Source organism: Anguilla anguilla, chromosome 8, assembly GCF_013347855.1.
Source record: "Anguilla anguilla isolate fAngAng1 chromosome 8, fAngAng1.pri, whole genome shotgun sequence".
NCBI lineage: Eukaryota > Metazoa > Chordata > Actinopteri > Anguilliformes > Anguillidae > Anguilla > Anguilla anguilla.
The window spans coordinates 53,265,102-53,281,932 of NC_049208.1; the positions used below are offsets into that span (position 1 = coordinate 53,265,102).

At 41.1% G+C, this 16,831-nt stretch overlaps 2 protein-coding genes across 3 annotated transcripts; both read left to right on the plus strand.

Annotated features, from left to right (window-relative positions):
* Nucleotides 1–528: 528 nt before the first annotated feature.
* On the plus strand, nucleotides 529–3,458 carry qrfp (pyroglutamylated RFamide peptide). Its single transcript, XM_035430998.1, has 2 exons — nucleotides 529–1,049; nucleotides 2,162–3,458. The coding sequence occupies exon 2, from the start codon at nucleotides 2,162–2,164 to the stop codon at nucleotides 2,630–2,632; it is 471 nt and encodes a 156-aa protein (XP_035286889.1). The 5' UTR covers nucleotides 529–1,049; the 3' UTR covers nucleotides 2,633–3,458.
* A 604-nt stretch (nucleotides 3,459–4,062) lies between these two features.
* Nucleotides 4,063–14,970, plus strand: LOC118233833 (major histocompatibility complex class I-related gene protein-like). 2 transcript variants are annotated; one of them, XM_035429841.1, is made up of 11 exons: nucleotides 4,063–4,295; nucleotides 8,122–8,394; nucleotides 9,763–10,053; nucleotides 10,872–11,162; nucleotides 11,804–11,938; nucleotides 12,230–12,286; nucleotides 12,438–12,476; nucleotides 12,593–12,646; nucleotides 12,756–12,818; nucleotides 13,282–13,335; nucleotides 13,469–14,970. In XM_035429841.1, exons 1-10 carry the CDS (start codon nucleotides 4,217–4,219, stop codon nucleotides 13,320–13,322), a joined length of 1,323 nt encoding a protein of 440 aa, XP_035285732.1. In that variant the 5' UTR covers nucleotides 4,063–4,216; the 3' UTR covers nucleotides 13,323–13,335; nucleotides 13,469–14,970. The 2 variants fall into 2 exon arrangements, with proteins under 2 accessions (XP_035285732.1, XP_035285733.1); XM_035429842.1 differs by having other exon boundaries at nucleotides 4,162–4,295; nucleotides 9,757–10,053.
* The last annotated feature ends 1,861 nt before the right edge of the window (nucleotides 14,971–16,831 follow it).

The following is a 16,831-nucleotide window of genomic DNA, read 5'->3' on the forward strand; positions in this document are numbered from 1 at the left end:
TATTAACCCTCTCTCTCAGTGCAGTGTTAATGTACTGTAGTGTCCAGTCAGTCAGTGTCTATGTACTGTATTAACCCTCTCTCTCAGTGTAGTGTTAATGTCCTGTAGAGTCCAGTCAGTTAGTGTACTGTATTAACCCTCTCTCTCAGTGCAGTGTTAATGTACTGTAGTGTCCAGTCAGTCAGTTAGTGTACTGTATTAACCCTCTCTCTCAGTGCAGTGTTAATGTACTGTAGTGTCCAGTCAGTCGGTGCGTATGTACTGTATTAACCCTCTCACTCAGTGTAGTGTTTATGTCCTGTAGAGTCCAGTCAGTCAGTGTACTGTATTAACCTTCTCTCTCAGTGCAGTGTTTATGTCCTGTAGAGTCCAGTCAGTCAGTGCGTATGTACTGTATTAACCCTCTCACTCAGTGCAGTGTTAATGTACTAAAGCGTTCAATGTGTGCTAATCTCTCAGAAAAATGTTAGTGATTGAATTATGCAAAATGATGAATTCTTTTTTTTTTTTTTTTTTTTACCAGACCTCTCTTCTCAGAATGAGGACTGTGTGCAGGATTTGTCTTTGCCAAGGGGAAATACTAGAAAAACGTTTTTTTTCCCCCCCCCGCAAATTCCTCTCACGAGGAAAATGCGATTTTTGCTTTCACAACATTCCAGTCTGACACAGTCATGAAGGACGGCTGGTAAAAATGAACAGGCGAGGTTCACACTCACAATAGAATGTCTACACTGGGTTTTGCTTCCCCCCTTAGAGATGAACTTATCAATGGAAACATGACCTCTGTGATTTAAAAAAAAAAAACCACCCAAGAAATCTTTTCACGGTCACCCATGATAATTGGCCACTTAGATCACTCAAATCAGTGCTGTTTCCAAGTTTGAAGAATGCTGGTGCCATCACAGCAATGACTTGTGCGTCAGAAGGGTCATCCGTCCAATCAGACACCACGGGCCAAACCTGTCAGCCAATTTGGAAGATGAATCCAACGGGGTATTTAAAGAGTGGGTACCAAAATAAAGGGAAAGAAGTTCTGAAAACGCTACAAGGTAATTTAAATTGTGTCTTTGTGGTGATCTGTTTAACCTTTATAAGAATTTTTTGTTGTTTTTGTTGTTGTTGCAAATGTCTTTTCCTTATTTGTATGCATGGGAATTAGTTGTTTTTGTATTTGAATTGTTTCTCATTTTTTAAATAGTGTCTTTTAAAATAATAGATAAATAGCTACACATGGATTAAATTTGAATAAGAAATATTTCTTGAAAATGAGAATTTCAGCATTATATTTCTGAAAGTGTCCAAAATTTCCATTTAAGACTTTAATATTGTGTCCTATGTGTTTCCCTGGGGAGATTATATTTGATGATGTTTACATGGCTGCATGATTGTTTGCTTGTGTGTATGCTTTCCTGTCAGCGTGTCCGGTTGTTCATGTGCACATCTGTGTGCGTGCGTGCATGAGTGTGTGCATGCATGAGTGTGCGTGCGCGCGTGAGTGTGTGTGTGTGCGCGTGAGTATAAGTGCGTGCAAGCATTCATGTGCGTGCGTGAGACCCCATGTGTGTATTTGTGTTCTGATTTCTACTGATGCAGTTATAAATGTGAATAATTGGCTGCATAGTCTTCCTTAAAATTTCCATTTAAGACTTTAATACTACGTCCAATGTGTTTCCCTGAGATTACGTTTGATTACATTTACATAGCTGTGTGATTGTATGCTTGTGTCAGTGTATCTGGTTGTTCAGTTGCATTTTTTGTGTGTGCGTGCATGCATGAGTATGTGTGCGTGCGTGCGTGCGTGAGTGTATATGTGCGTTTGTGTGTGCATGCGTGTGTGCGCGTGAGTGCGTATGTACGTGTGTGACCCTGAGTGGAGAATTTGTGTCCAAATTTCTACTTGGTGCCGTTATAAATATGAAAAATTGGGTGTATATTTAAGACATTAATATTATTGTAATTGCGTTTAACAGAGGAGATTACCTGTGAGTTGACAAACTTTCCATTTGGAATAGTTTCTAATGGCCAGCTGGTCTCCTTACAAGTTAGAGTCCTACATACATAAAATGTGGAATGGATGAATTTCTCAGATCTTGCCTAATGAACCCACTCCTGTCTGCCTGTTATTTTTATTCATTTATTCACTTTTATTTCGAGCTAACAGATGACACCAGCTGCCTTCCACCTTGGATTCTCCCTACGGACACTCTCTCTCCTCTCTGTCGCCCTGCTGGCTCCCCTGCCGGGCCTCACAGCCCCAGTCCGGCCCAGTGTGGAGCACCCTGGCTGGGAGGACGCCCTACTCCGGCTCCAGGCTTTGCTCGGCCTACCTGGAACAGCCTGGATGCCACGGGACCCGTCTGGAGTGCTGCAGCCTAACGGGCAGAGCGACGGTCTGTCCCTGGAGCACGACGAGGAAGAGGAGGAGGAGGACACCAAGAGGGCGCGGAGGGAGGACTGGTTAAGGAAGTCCGTGGGTCAATTTCCAGAGCGCCCCCTGGAGACTGGTCCCCATATGGCGGTAGGAGAAGGAGAAGGGGCAGAGAAGACCAAAGCTCTGACGTCCATTGCAGGGGGTCTTCAGGCCATCAACAGACAGAAAGGGGGATTCGGGTTCCGTTTTGGGAAAAAGTGAGGGACAGACGAGGAGAGAAAGAGGATGGGGGGGTAAGAAATAGGGGCGGGGTTACGGTGGGGCAGAAGCGGAGGGGTCAGAGAGTGGAGGCTTATTCAAGGTGTGAGATCACAGATATGTGATTAGAATGTTCTTAACTGAACGTTCTAATGTTGATGTCACAATCACTGCCGGTAACTTAAAGCAACGGAGTTCTAGAACACCGACGTAGAATTTTGAATAAACTTACTGGAAAAAAAACAAAGGGTTAAATAGATCACTAGCTGGGTCTGAAAATAAGATGACATAGAGCAGGTCTCGTTCATCAGCAGGTTGGAAAGAAAGGATGAAAAGAGGAGAAAGAAAGAGTGAGAGGTAGAGAGAGGGAAGAACAAACTACAGGAAATGGCAAAACGTGGGAGAGTAAAAAGGAAGAATAACATTAAAGATAGAAAGAAGAAATATGTTGAAAGGAAAAGTTCATAGAAAGAACCCAGATAAAAAGGTTGATGAAGATGAACGGATGAATGTATGGAAGAGATAGAGAAAAATGGAAAGAAAGACAGAGAGTGGGAAAGACAGATGAAGATGGATTTTCTGGGTAAAAATAGGGTGAAACTCAAATCCTGGATGGCCACAGGATCTGCTGGGTTCTGGTGTGTTTCAAAACCTAAGAGCTTAATTTAAGTCACTAACTGACTTTATTTCCAAAGACCAAATTACCTGCTGATTTGACAGGAAACCACAAAAACCTGCAGACATTGTAGTTTTTTGTTTGTTTTTTTTTTTTTGTTGGTTTACCTGTCTATGTTCTTTCCATGTACAATGTGTATGTAATATTACAGAATTGCAGAAACAACTGAATAATAAATAAACACATTGTTTTTTTGTATAGCATCATCAAACAAGTCTACTCTGGGAGTCTTGTTGTGCTGGTATATTGGTGGGGTTTCTCTGAGGTAGGGGGTTACTGAAATATGCAAAAGATCATAACAGGAGGGTTTTTTAAAATCAGTTTCAATAAAAGGTAAGTTCGGCTAATGTACATCTATTTCGTTTATTCTGAAAATTCGGTGGCGTGTCACTCTATCACCGCCTCTTTCCATTAACAAAAAAGACCAACCAACGACAACAGAGGACGCACAGCCTCTCCAAAGCTCTCCACTGGTTTTAATGAATTTGTCCTGTAGATCTAAGTAGGGCCGTTTGTCCAACTGTGTCCATTGTATTCTGCCGACTTTAACACGCCACTATATAGGGTTGGTATATATCAGTACCATTTTGATATAGGCCTAGTACAACTCTAAAACATTCGATAAGTACATGCGCTTCCGCGTGCATATTAACCGCAACAACAGGTTCCAACCTCTGTCTGGGACTTTCGCCTGACAACTACTGTCGCGCGTATACAACTGCGTTTGATTGGATATAGGCTAGCCATATTGCTGCAGAAGCGGAGAACTAGCAGTCATAACGCGGATGTGTAACTGAAGATCGGACGAGGCTGTCTGTCTGTTATATAACCTACCTGGATCGGACGGGAAAATAATTTTCGTATCTTTTCGGAAACACTCAAGTCCCCACTCTGTACTGTTTCCTTGGTTTATGGATTGGGAAATTGGTGCGAAGATGAAGTTGAAGATTATCCTAACGCTGTTCTGTGTTTTTGGCACTGTTCTGGGCGGTAAGTCGACAAAAACGAAAGTGAAACATAACGATGTTTTCCATTTTAGACCTAAAACTAAGCTTTTACTTTAAAAATATTCTCCATCCGTATCGAAATGATTTATCAGAATGCTACAGAAGAAATTTACTCATTGTGTACTACTTTTGGACATATACATATAGCCTACCCATTGTTGCGCACTTGTGACCGGATGTATTGATATACGACGTTTAGGCCAATTAATGCGTTTATATCGTATAACACATGTTGAAACCAGTCTTACGTAAATGTTATCGGATTGATTAACTAAAATTGCTAAATAAATTATCTAAATTGCTTCTTGAGTGCGCACGCTTTTGGCTTTACGTTAATTTTAATTAACGTATTAGTGTGGAGTAGTTTGGTGCAGCGCAGCTTTAATGCCTGATCGTCCATTTATCGGCCTATCTTTAGTTTTTCAGTGTCTTTTGCAGACATCAGAAAGCCTTGAAATGAAATGAAAGCAAAGCATTAACCTAAAAAAATATCCGTGTTACTTTTTGTAGGTTATACCAAAATCCTAAACTTTGAAAATGTAGCCTATTTCGTACGACATTTAGCAAATGAAGGTCACGAGTTAATTTGTTGAAACACGGTCTAGACAAAAAAGACGACTTTTTGTGGGTTTTCTCCTGTTTAGATAAATTAATTTTACAGCAGCGTTCTGAAACAGTTATCGCTAAGAAAGTGTGAATCGATAGCTATTGCTTTTGATAGCCCTTGAATTCTCTGAGGAAGTTTTACATAAGCAGCTCTCACTAGCCCAGGCACGTTTAGGCTGAATAACTAACAAGAATGATAAATATCTGATCGTGAACCACAACATTGACAGTGTTGACTGTTTTCAAAGTTAGAATTTTATTTGGAGTATCCTGTAGAAAATGGCTCAAATTATGAAGTAAGTTCGTTAATGTAATATAAAAAGTCCATAAATAAATACAATCAAGTACCCATTTTATTAAAATTCATGAACTGTGTTTTACATCCACCGACTAATCTTTGTAGGCTATATCGTTCTGTTTAAGGGAACTTGATGGACTTTGAAAGCTGATCTGTACTTTGAGTCTTGAAACTTATCAGAATTACAGACAATGCAACAGTAAGGCTTCAGTTTTATGTCTTTGATGTGTAACTACGAAACCACTTCGCTGAGTCCATAGTTCATGGGCTGTTCGTTGTTGTGTGAAGCTCAGGTGTCATGTTGACAGAAACCATTGGGAACGTGGATTCTGGAACAAGGCAAATGTATGTTGCCGTTTACTACTCGTGGTATTTGAAATCTTGAGTAAAATTCTGATAGGAAAATAATCCCTGTTATCCAAGCATTTACAGAGCACAACAGATATTGGCTTTTCCAGGGTACTGTACTGCCACGATCAGGATATGAACTCTAAAAAACGTGTTGATATACAAACACACTTTATGTGTTACAAATGGAGACTGTTTAACACAGGCTGTGTTAAAAGTCACAGAAGGTGTTGTTCTTAACTAGAGGTGGAGGCGTGTTATTAAGTGACGTCACGTAATTTGCGGCTTTATCTGTTCAGAGAGTGCATGGGTGCGGTTATACGTTATGGTAGGAATGCGGCAATGGCCTACATGAAAACTGAGTAAACGTGTAAACAACCTCCTTCTAGAGACGCCTAAAGAAACTATAAAGATGGACAGAAGTGAAAGAAGTGTGAGGATGAGAGAGCAGAAAAAACGGATTTGTTGACAGAAAAGGCAGCAGTGAGGCCTAAACCTGTGCCTCCCAGACTGGACAAATGTTTTTGTTTCAAATCCGGTGCACATATTTTGGGACTTATTATTCAGGGACATATCTGCAAAAAAAGATTAAAACAACAACATGTCTATTATAGATACAACTAGAATGTAGTACTGTGTACACTTCATAGTGGTCGAGTTGTGAGGAACTTCACCGCGTAGCTCGTCGAGTCCGTCTTGTCTCTTCTAGTGCGCGGCGGACAGTTTGGACCGATCATCGTTTCCGCGTCGTGATAGCATTGAGATTAATGCGCGCGGCAGATGGCACTTACCTGCAAACTACTGAGGGTGGGCGTGCACATCCAGTGCTGACTTTCGCACGCGCTTTCCTGAGGGGTAATTTTGTCATCAGCACTGTTGTTGCTGTTGCTTTCGTGTAGATACATGTTTGAGAATGTGTATTAATTTTGAAGCCATTAATTTGAAGCAACGTATTTAATGAACTGGAAATCACAACGACCAAAAAATTATGTGTATAGTTGTGAAAAAAATAATGGCAGGCATCATGTGTTGCATTTAAGAATGTTACAAAAATATTAAAATGGAACACAATACTATACACAAGTCAAATTCTTAAAAAATAAAATAAAATAAAATGAATACATCTGAATAATACACTGTGACCTGTCAAGGATTCATCCTTGAAGATTGTCAACAATGTTAAAGAGACAATATGAAACCAGGTAAAAACACCACTGGAACATTTATTCAAACATTCCAGGAACATTCTGGGGACCAAAAAGGTTTATCTTGTTAAATAAGAACGGATAAAGCCTAGCATTTGCTTGAACTGGTCTCTCAATGTTAAGGGACACCCTTACGGAAAATCACATGTTCAGAAACCACACGTGGGCGCCCAACATTTGAAGAGTACACATGTAACCTATGTTATTTCAAGTCACATGTTTTGTTCTCACAGGAATTTGTAGTTCAGAAGTCAGTGACATGTCAAAATGTGAAGATGCAAATGACTCAATGCAGCCTTTTTTCTTTTCACATGTGGAAATTTTAATTCACATATGAAAAAAGCCAATCCCACATGAAAATGTCCAGTTCACGTGGGAAATTTTATCAATGTCAATATTTTAATTTCACATGTGATGTTTGTTTCATAAGGACCAGATGTACTCCAGTTAGATTAGTCTGTTTGAGGATTGTTTTTTTGACGCAGAGGTGGTGATAAATTGCTGGGCAGATCTGTCAGCCAAGCATCATTTCGATTCCCAAACCACTTTAATGCAAACCACACCCTGTAGTTGCCAGCAAGCTGTCATTTTGATCAGCCAATCAGCGCTCTCATCGCGTTGACCAACAAAATCGATTTTGAACGTTTGTTGCAACTACGGGGTGTGGTTTGCGCTAAAGTGGTTTGACCCTTGCCTACACTGCTGCCAACAGGACAGCCCCCATCTACCTGCAGGACATGACTCGATTCTATGTGCCTGCTCGACCACTCCGCTCTGCGGCAGCAGGGCGCCTTGTAACCCCTCCCACCCGCCCAAAGGGATCACAGAGCTTCTCCACCCTAGCTCCCCAGTGGTGGAACGAACTCCCCGTCGCTCTCCGAACCTCCCCCTCACTACCCATCTTCCGCCGTGGCCTGAAGACTCATCTCTTCAGACTATACCTAGACTAACCACCACCACGCTGTATATTTTCACTCTAAATCCCCCCCCCCCCCCTTTTTCATGACACTTGTTACATGTTGCCCCATCCCAGCACTTTTTGGTATTTTTGGTAAATTTGTATTTGTCCTAATACTGTAGCTTATTCTTCTGCCTAGTTGGCTTTGCAGAGGTTAGGTCTGAATAGTGTTCACTGTGTGAACTAAACTGTGTTCTTGGCTAGAAATAGCTGTACAAAATAAGTATTGTACCTTAGTGAACCTGTGTTCAGCAGTTGTCTATGACCATGAAATGCACTTTTTGTACGTCGCTTTGGATAAAAGCGTCTGCTAAATAAATGTAATGTAATGTTTGGGAATCAAAATGACGCGTCAGCTAATGGCAGTCACTATCTCTGCTTGTCTCCCCACCAGAGATTCACAATCTTCATTACATTTACACCGCCCTTTCAAAGCCCATCAGTCAACCAGGAGTCTATCAGTTCGCCGCTATGGGAATTCTGGACGACAGGCCGATTGACATCTACAACAGCGAAGAAAAGGTCAAGAAGCCGTTGCAAACATGGATGAAAGAACATAACGAGAAAGACTACTGGGAGAAAGGCACACAGTCCCGCAGGAGCAAGGAACAGTGGTTTGACGTCAACGTCAAAATCCTGATGGAACGCATGCACCAGAACAAATCAGGTGAGACAGAGAAAATCAACATTCCTCCTTAACTTTCATTTGCAAATGAACACAAGAATTGCACTTTTTATATGTGAAGCACCTCGTGGACCTGGTTTGTAACTCACTCACTCACACACTCTCATTCACACGCACTCACAGACACACATGCACACACATACACACACATACACACACGCACACACGCACGCACGCACACACACAAACACGCACACGCACACATACACACAAACACACTCACACACACTTAGATTTAGCAGGCTGAATATTCTCCACTAGGGGGAGCTGTTAGCACTCAAGTAGCTGAATGGTGCTTCGCATCAGTGACGTGGTGTGTTCTCGTTTCTTCACAAACCCAGGTTGGTGAGTTACTTTTAGCAATTGCTAAACTCTAAAATGGCTAAAACAATTGCTAAAATAGCTTTTCCTTTGGTCAAATTTAAGGACAAAAACACATGTTCTGAGGTGTCTGCTCCACTGATTTTCACCAAGGAGTCTGTAGATCGGAGCAGGACTGTAAATGTGATTGGGCATTCCGAGACAGAAATTAGACAGAAGGGGGAAAAAGAAGAGTTTTACAATTAACACATATATAGCAGAATCTAACTAAAGTGTGAGTTGAGTGGTGTATTAACTATCATTATCATTTTTCTTTTATAAAATAATGTATATCGGATGCTCCTTCTAGTTAAAATCGTGATGCTTCCGCAGAATTTAAATAAAGTCTGTGGCTGTACAGCCAAAATATTAGACTGCACAGACCAGCCATGTTTTGAGGAGTCCATTCTCTTGCTTCCATCACTGGTGTAAATGAATGAAAACACGGCTGAATGAGGCTAGAGCATTGTCAGGTTGCTGTGTTCATGCCGTGCTGTTATTTTTCAAACGATGTCCATTGAAGGCTGTGTTAGCCCTTTACGGTGTGATGTTGCAATTATGTGATTTCAGTGTTGGTAAATGGCAAATGGACTGCATTTATATAGCGCTTTTATCCAAAGTGTTTTACAATTGATGCCTCTCATTCACACATTCACACACCAACGGTGAAAGGCTGCCATGCAAGGTACCAGCTTGTTGGGAGCAATTAGGGGTTAGGTGTCTTGCTCAGGGACACTTTGACACGCCCAGGGCAGGGGATCGAACCAGCAGCCCTCCGACTGACAGACAACTGAGCTATGTCGCCCCTGTTCTTAACTAAACATTTTAATGCTGATGTAACAGTCACTGCTGGTAATTTGAAAGCAGCGGAGCGGAATTCTAGAACACTGACTCAGAATTTTGAAAAAAAATTAAAAAACTTTCCAAAAAAAAAAAAAAAAAAAAAACACTCTTCAATGGGTTAACAGCCTCATTCCTCTCCAGATCCAGATGTCCATATTCTACAGTGGATGCATGGCTGCCGGGTGGAAAAGACAACTGATGGCAAGCTGAAGTTTCAAGAGGGTTTTGACCAGTACGGCTATGATGGCGAGAACTTCCTGTCCTTCGACAGTGAGAACATGGCGTGGGTGGCCCCTGTCCGCGCAGCTGAATCCACCAAGAAGAAATGGGACAACGTGCCTATCCTCAGCCAGTACACCAAGGGTTATCTACAGACGGACTGTGTGCACTGGCTGGAGAAATTTCTGAAGTACCAAGAGCTAGATTTCAAAACTTTCTGTAAGTAATGTTTAGCCAATGGCCCACTAGACAGAAGTTGATGCCAAGTTGTAAAGGTAGAGCAAAGTTGCTTAACGTGCAGCAGGGGGAGCTAGAGAGCACTAAGTCATGGATCTCAGCTGACTGAATCCTCCCTAAGGGTGGAGCCACACATCCTCCCATAATTGGTCGTAATAAAATTTGAATTGGGGTGACAGTTTACACGGCGCATCTTTAATCTGATTGGTTATCGCGCCGTGTTCCCCATCACTTCCGGTGGCTTCGCCGGCTTGCCTCGCGTCGCCAGCTATCCCAGTGTGCCTTGCAGGTGCGCAGAATCGCCTCTCGTAGAAGGTAAATGGAGGCAGCGTCAGTAGTCAGAGAAATTTGCTTGTCGTTGGAAGATGTGTGGCTTCACTCGAATCTTTGGCAATGCCATTGGCAATAGTGTGTCAGCCAGCAGGGCTACCAGCCAAAGTTGGCACTGGCATAGTCAGAATTTACCCTAAGCCATGGTGCCCATTCACACACTAGAGCAGCGCCTTGACAGGGTGATCCATGCTGCAGGTTTTTTCTCCTCACTAGGAAGTTTTAACCTTGCTTGCTTGCTTTTTGGAAGTCCAGGCCTGGTTCCTGCCCCATTTTCCTTCTGCTCTCTGTAAAGCGTCTTTGTGACAGGCTTTTGCAAAAAGCACTACACAACATAACATTGAATTGAACAGCCAGACACGATATAATGAGGTCCAGGGTCATGAAATGTGGATCATACCATTCCATCAGCTTCTGTTATATGAGCTCACTCTGTTCTTCCTCATCCTCCTCCTCCTCCTCTTTCACAGCTCGTCCTGAGGTACATCTTTTTTCAAAGAAGTCCACCAGCCCTGACTACCGCACCCTGGTGTGTTTGGCCACCGGATTCTACCCCAAAGATGTGTCGGTAAACATCCTGAAGGACGGTGCGCCATTGGCCGAATCGGACGGGGTCGCCTCTTCGGGGGTGAGACCCAATGGAGAGCATAAGGAGACGTACCAGCTGAGGAAGTCGCTGGAGATCAAGGCATCAGACACCTCAAAGTACAGTTGCAGAATCCACCACCGAACCCTGCAGAGTCCGATCGAAGAATCCTGGGGTAATCTTGGCCTATCAATGTCAATTATCCCATTTTTACAGGCTGCTTCCTGTGACCGCTATCAATGCACCTTCTTCATGGATCAGTATGATTTCAAAGCTGAATGGATCCATGTCCCAGTATTTCAGCTAAAATCTAAAACTAATTGGCAGGGGAGTCAACCCAAGACCTTTTGCCTTCCTCTACGTTTGTATCTCTGTTGGCACAATACCAGCCCATGGAGTGCATTCATACACATGAAAAGTGTCTGAAGATGTGAACCAACCCGCAGGGCTTGTGTGGTTGATGCTTATTAACTCCTGTTTCCAGCGACGGTTGTGGAGCGAAAGTAGTCAGGGAGGAAAACTTTCCTTTAAACTCACTGGTCATTGGTCTGGACCTGTTTTCATTCATTTTCCTTAACAAGGATTAACAAACCCATGTAAAAAATAAAAAAAATTTTTTTAGTTCTCCTAATGGTGTAATTGAGGAGAACTGGCTATATCTGATGGTGTTGAGTACTTAGTAAATTATTCGCTGAGTAGTTCATCAGGGTAAATGAATGAAAGTAGGTTGAGAGTAATGATCAGTTTGAATGGAAGTTTTTTCCACGCTGTCTATCTGCAGCTCTACAACCGACGCTGCCTGTTTGTGTGTTGCAGATGGAAAGTGCCATAACTGTGACGGTGACAACACAGGCGCCATTGTTGGTGGCGTTGTTGTTTTGCTCATCGTCTTGGCGGCGGTGGCTGTGGGCCTGTACTTTCTGCGCAAGAAAAATACTGAAAAGGAAAAAGGTGGGACTTCTGCACCCAGTCATATTTTTAACATTGCGTTTTTTTATATTCTCATATTCTCTTATATTTAATCATATTTTCAGTAACATTTTTGAAAGATAAGAGTGACAAGGTGAATACCTTTAACTACCAGACATGTTGGCGATCATTTTCGATCAGTTCTGTGTCCACAAGATGTCTAAGACAGCCCTGAGAGCAAATTCTACATGATTAAAAAAAAAAATGGTTAAGAGGCAACAAAGAATAACAAAGTATCTGGAACCTTCCTGAGTTATGCCACTGTCTTTTTAGCTGCCCAAGCTCATGTGAATGGACTGAACCAACCTCTGTGCCCATTGGCAGTGAATGGTGAGTCATTTCTACTGTACTGCAGATGTTAAGCACTAGTTGGAACCCCTCCTCTGTGTGGAAGTTACAGAAATATTAAGTGATTGTCAAGGGATATTTAGACGATGTGGTTTAGCCCTAAACAGGATTGCCGCTTTTGTGTTTCTCACAGGAAATGGCCTAGTTTGTGAATCTACAATACCCAGTCCAGGTAAGTGAGTCCACTGACAGAATTTACATCTGCACAAAAACATTTTTGGGAAGGCATTGAAGGATTTAGAATACGCTATTGAACACTGCCATTTAATGTATTTCACTGCTTTTCAGAAGTAAAATCGGAGACAAAAGGATCAAACGGCTCTTTGGGATCAGATGATTCTGGTAATGTTCACTGCCTTTTGAGTATGAAAATGCACGAAGAAATGATTTTATCAGATTTAATGTGTGTGCAGGAAATGAGTCTGATTAAGCACCTTTCCTGTTCTTCCAGGGAAGGGGTCCGCTACCTCTGATGGATCCGAAGAAGAAGTGAATGAGCCCTTGGTGCCCAATGGTAAGAAGCCATTTAAATTATGCAGTGGTCCAGCCGCTCTCCCAAGATCTGCTTTGGCTGGCCGTCAGCTCAGCCGTACGTATTCGAAGGGAGGGGATTCTTTCAGCATGATCTCCCTTGCCCAATTGCACAAGAGCGCCACCTCTGCTCAGTTGGGTGCCTCCTTCTAGCGGTTTGAAACATATGACTGAGTATTAGAAAAACTCATTTCCACTGTTTCATCTGTATGAGCATCAGTACCGTTAATGGGGTGGCTTTGCACCGTAGATGTTGCAGGTTCAAATCCTAAGTAGGACACTGCTATTGTACTCTTGAGGAATGTACTTTATTTGCATCTCTACATTTCTAGCTGTATAAATGGATGTTAAATAAGCAGTGTAGTTTGTTCACAGTAAGAGTGTTCGCTAAGCAAGTAAATGATGAGAAATGCACTCCTGTGACCTGCTATTCTCTTTATCACCAGGCAAACAGCAGCCACAGCTTGAAGCCATTAAAGTAGTGTGATGGGTTTGGTCTGGTGAGTCTCCAGCACTGGGCTGGTCTAAAATATCCTTATCTTTATTTAAAAAAATTTAATTAAGTTATTTACTGAATTATTGTTTAAAAAAACATAATCAGTTTATTTCTCTCTCTCTTTCTCCAAATTTTAGGTGGAAAAACACATACCTCTGACCATGACCTTTCTATGCAAACCTGTTTTGATCAGCATTTTTTACCATTTAAATGATTCTTTCTGATAGCTGTAAGCTGTATGCAGTAAAATCAAATCATCCAGAAGCCACTCACCAATAATTCAGGAAGTTTTAACCTAAAATTCAGAGTAAAATGAAATGGTGCAATTGTACAGTGAGGTAGGTGCCAGTTAGACACCTAACCAGGTAGAAGATCGACCTGACCACATGTACAGCATGAAATAACAGCAAATTGTACGGCTATTTTACAGCTATAGCAGTGCGCTTTTTATATTTCTTTTAATGATATCAACTGACTGACTGACAGTCTAAGCAGTAAATACTGCATTACATTAAGCTTAGAATCTTCTCTTAAGCGTCAAGTTGCTTAGTACACAATGGGCCTCATTCACAAAACTTTTCTTAAATTATCGTTACTTTTGTTCTTTAAAATGTTCCTATATGGGATTCATGACACATTTCTGTGAATATCCGAGATAATGAATGTGTACGAGATAATGAATGCTGACTGTTTTTAAATTTTATGTGCAACCCAGTTCGTGTGCTTAGCATAAGGAAACAGCCATGAACACAGATAAGAAAAAAATTATGATCAATTGTGATCGTACACGTTTCGTGAATGAGGTCCACTGTGTCCTTGGAAGTGTGAGGAGAGAGAATAGAAAGAAATATTTTAATGTTTGGGGTTCAAGGTAACTCTTGAATTTTTGTGTTCTTAGCAGCCTTTTCATTATTCTATCACAAGTAGTTACTAGTTTCCTGGCAATTAGCAAAATAAGTTGTGAATGATTTAATTATGAAATTCTGCTCAATGAATTTGTATTTAGGTAAGGATTTAAATAGAAATTGATTGCAATCTTGTTTCAGCCATGTGGACTACAAACAGGTGTGTAAATCAAAGTGATTACGCAACTATGCTCAGAAAATATGTATTAAAAGTAATAATGTTTTCTAGGGAAGGTATATTACTTTTTTAATTTGTTCCAGAAATTAAGTACTAAATTAATACCTGACCTGAAGATAGCGTAATTGGCTCTTATTGGTAGTTCCTCACCTGTTAGCTTGTATACTGGTGGAATGGAGTTTGGTCTTAGAAAGCCATCAGAACATGGCACCATTTCACTCAGAGAGGAAATAAGTAAACACCTGTGAATCTTGTAGTCTCATCTAAGTAAAATCATTTGAGTGCAGTTCTTTTCTGAATATGCTCATTATATTGTGTTTTCAACCACTTAGTTTGCTGCAGAAGCAGCTTATGAATTTTGGCACATTGCTTGTTGCATTTAATACTGAAGACTTCTGTCAAAAGGGGATATTTCTCCGGTGTGATTTCCACTATCCCTTTCCTTTAAAATTAACTTTGAAACCGACTATTGTGACTATTCACAAACAAGTTGTACAGATTAAACTTACTATTTGATGTTTACCTTTATGTTTAATAAATCTTTATTAAAGTGAAATGAAAATGTGTTGTGTGTTTCATGAGTATAATGCAGTAATATCAGCTATTGTCTCATCTGTTTCCTCTAGTATGCCTGGTAAAGGAGAGCATTTCACCATTTATTGGGTGGTGTTATATACACCTATATGTGCTTGTTGAACATCTCATTTCAAAACCATGGGCGTTAATATGGAGTAAGACTCCCCTTTGCTGCTGTAACAGCCTCCACTCTTCTGGGAAGGCTTTCCAGTAGATTATGGAACATGGCTGCGGGGATTTCTTTCCATCAGCCTGAAGAGCATTAGTGAGGTTGGGCACTGATGTTGGGCAGTAGGTCTGGCTTGGAGTCGGCATTCCAATTCATCTCAAAGGTGTTTGATGGGGTTGAGTCTAAGTTCTTCCCCACCAAACTCGCAACCCAATGTATATGGACCTCACTGTGTGCCTGAGGGCACTGTCATGCTGAAACAGGAAAGGGCTTTCCCCTGAGTGTTGCCAAAAAGTTGAAGCACGCAATTCTGTACAATGTGATTGTATGCTGTAGCATTAAGATTTCCCTTCACTAGACCTAAGCGGCCTAGCCCAAACCATGAAAAACAGCCCCAGACTATTATTCCTCCTCCACCAAACTTTACAGTTGGCTCTATTCGGGCCAGTACAGTTGCACTATGCAGTCCACCAAACACAGATTTGTCCCTCAGACTGCTAGATGGGCTGCTCTCCTTTTAAAAACAAAAGTTATGTAAAGTTGTTCATAGTAACTTCATAATATGAATTTTAAAAACTGAAGATATTTTTAAAAATTTGCTGGGGACTGGTGAGAGGTTATGCGATTAACCGGATTCTGCTCATTACAGGAGTAAAATAAAGAATACTGAAACAGGACTACTCACATTAAAACAATGTATTTTATTCTTCCAAAGCATTATCTCTGACCATCAGTATTAGTTTCCTGACAGAACACCAACCCCATCCTCCCCCCAGATGGCACTTCAATAGCTCATTATTTAAAATCAAAGAATTTCTCCCACTACTTCACTGACACAAAGTGTTACTCAAAACCAATAACACTCCTGGAATAACATCCTGAAACGTATGGGAAACTGCAAAAACTGTTGTGAGAGTAAGAATAATATCACACTGGATACACAAAAAGCAAGAAGAAACAAGAGAACAAAACGAGTTGAAAAGATTGGACCTCCTGGCCTCTCAGACACCTACCAATTCGGTCACTAAAGACCTCATGAAAACCAAAAATGACCTCAATAATACATTTAGTGAAAGAAACTGAATATGTACTTCTCAGATTCAGACAGCAACATTTTGAAATAAAACTGGTAAACTCTTGGCAAATCAAAACATCAAACCAAGAAATCCATCCATTTACTTTTGATCGTTGACCCATCAGGAAATACAAGGCAAAACCCCTCCATAACCAATGACACATTCAGAGCTTTCAACTCAAGTCTTTACTAATCATACGGAAGTACCTCACCAGAAGAAGCTAAATCATTTCTGGGGAATGTCTCCCTACCTAAACTAACCAAAAACAATTATATGAGCAGTTTTGGACCTCTCCCTTTCACCTCTGTTCTTCAAAGTGATATCTGAAATTTAATTAATTTTGCCACTGTGCCTCATCAAACGAACACTGACTATCTCACGCTCATCTTGATACCAAATAAGGATCACACTTAATGCACCAACCACCAACCCACATCATTAACACAGACACAAAAAATATAAGCAAAGCTTTATCAGTTTATCAGACTCAAATCCATAATCTTGTTACAAATACACATTGATCAAACTGGTTTCATTAAGGGGAGACATTCCTCAGATGACACAAAAAGATTGTTCAACTAGATCCACTCTTACTC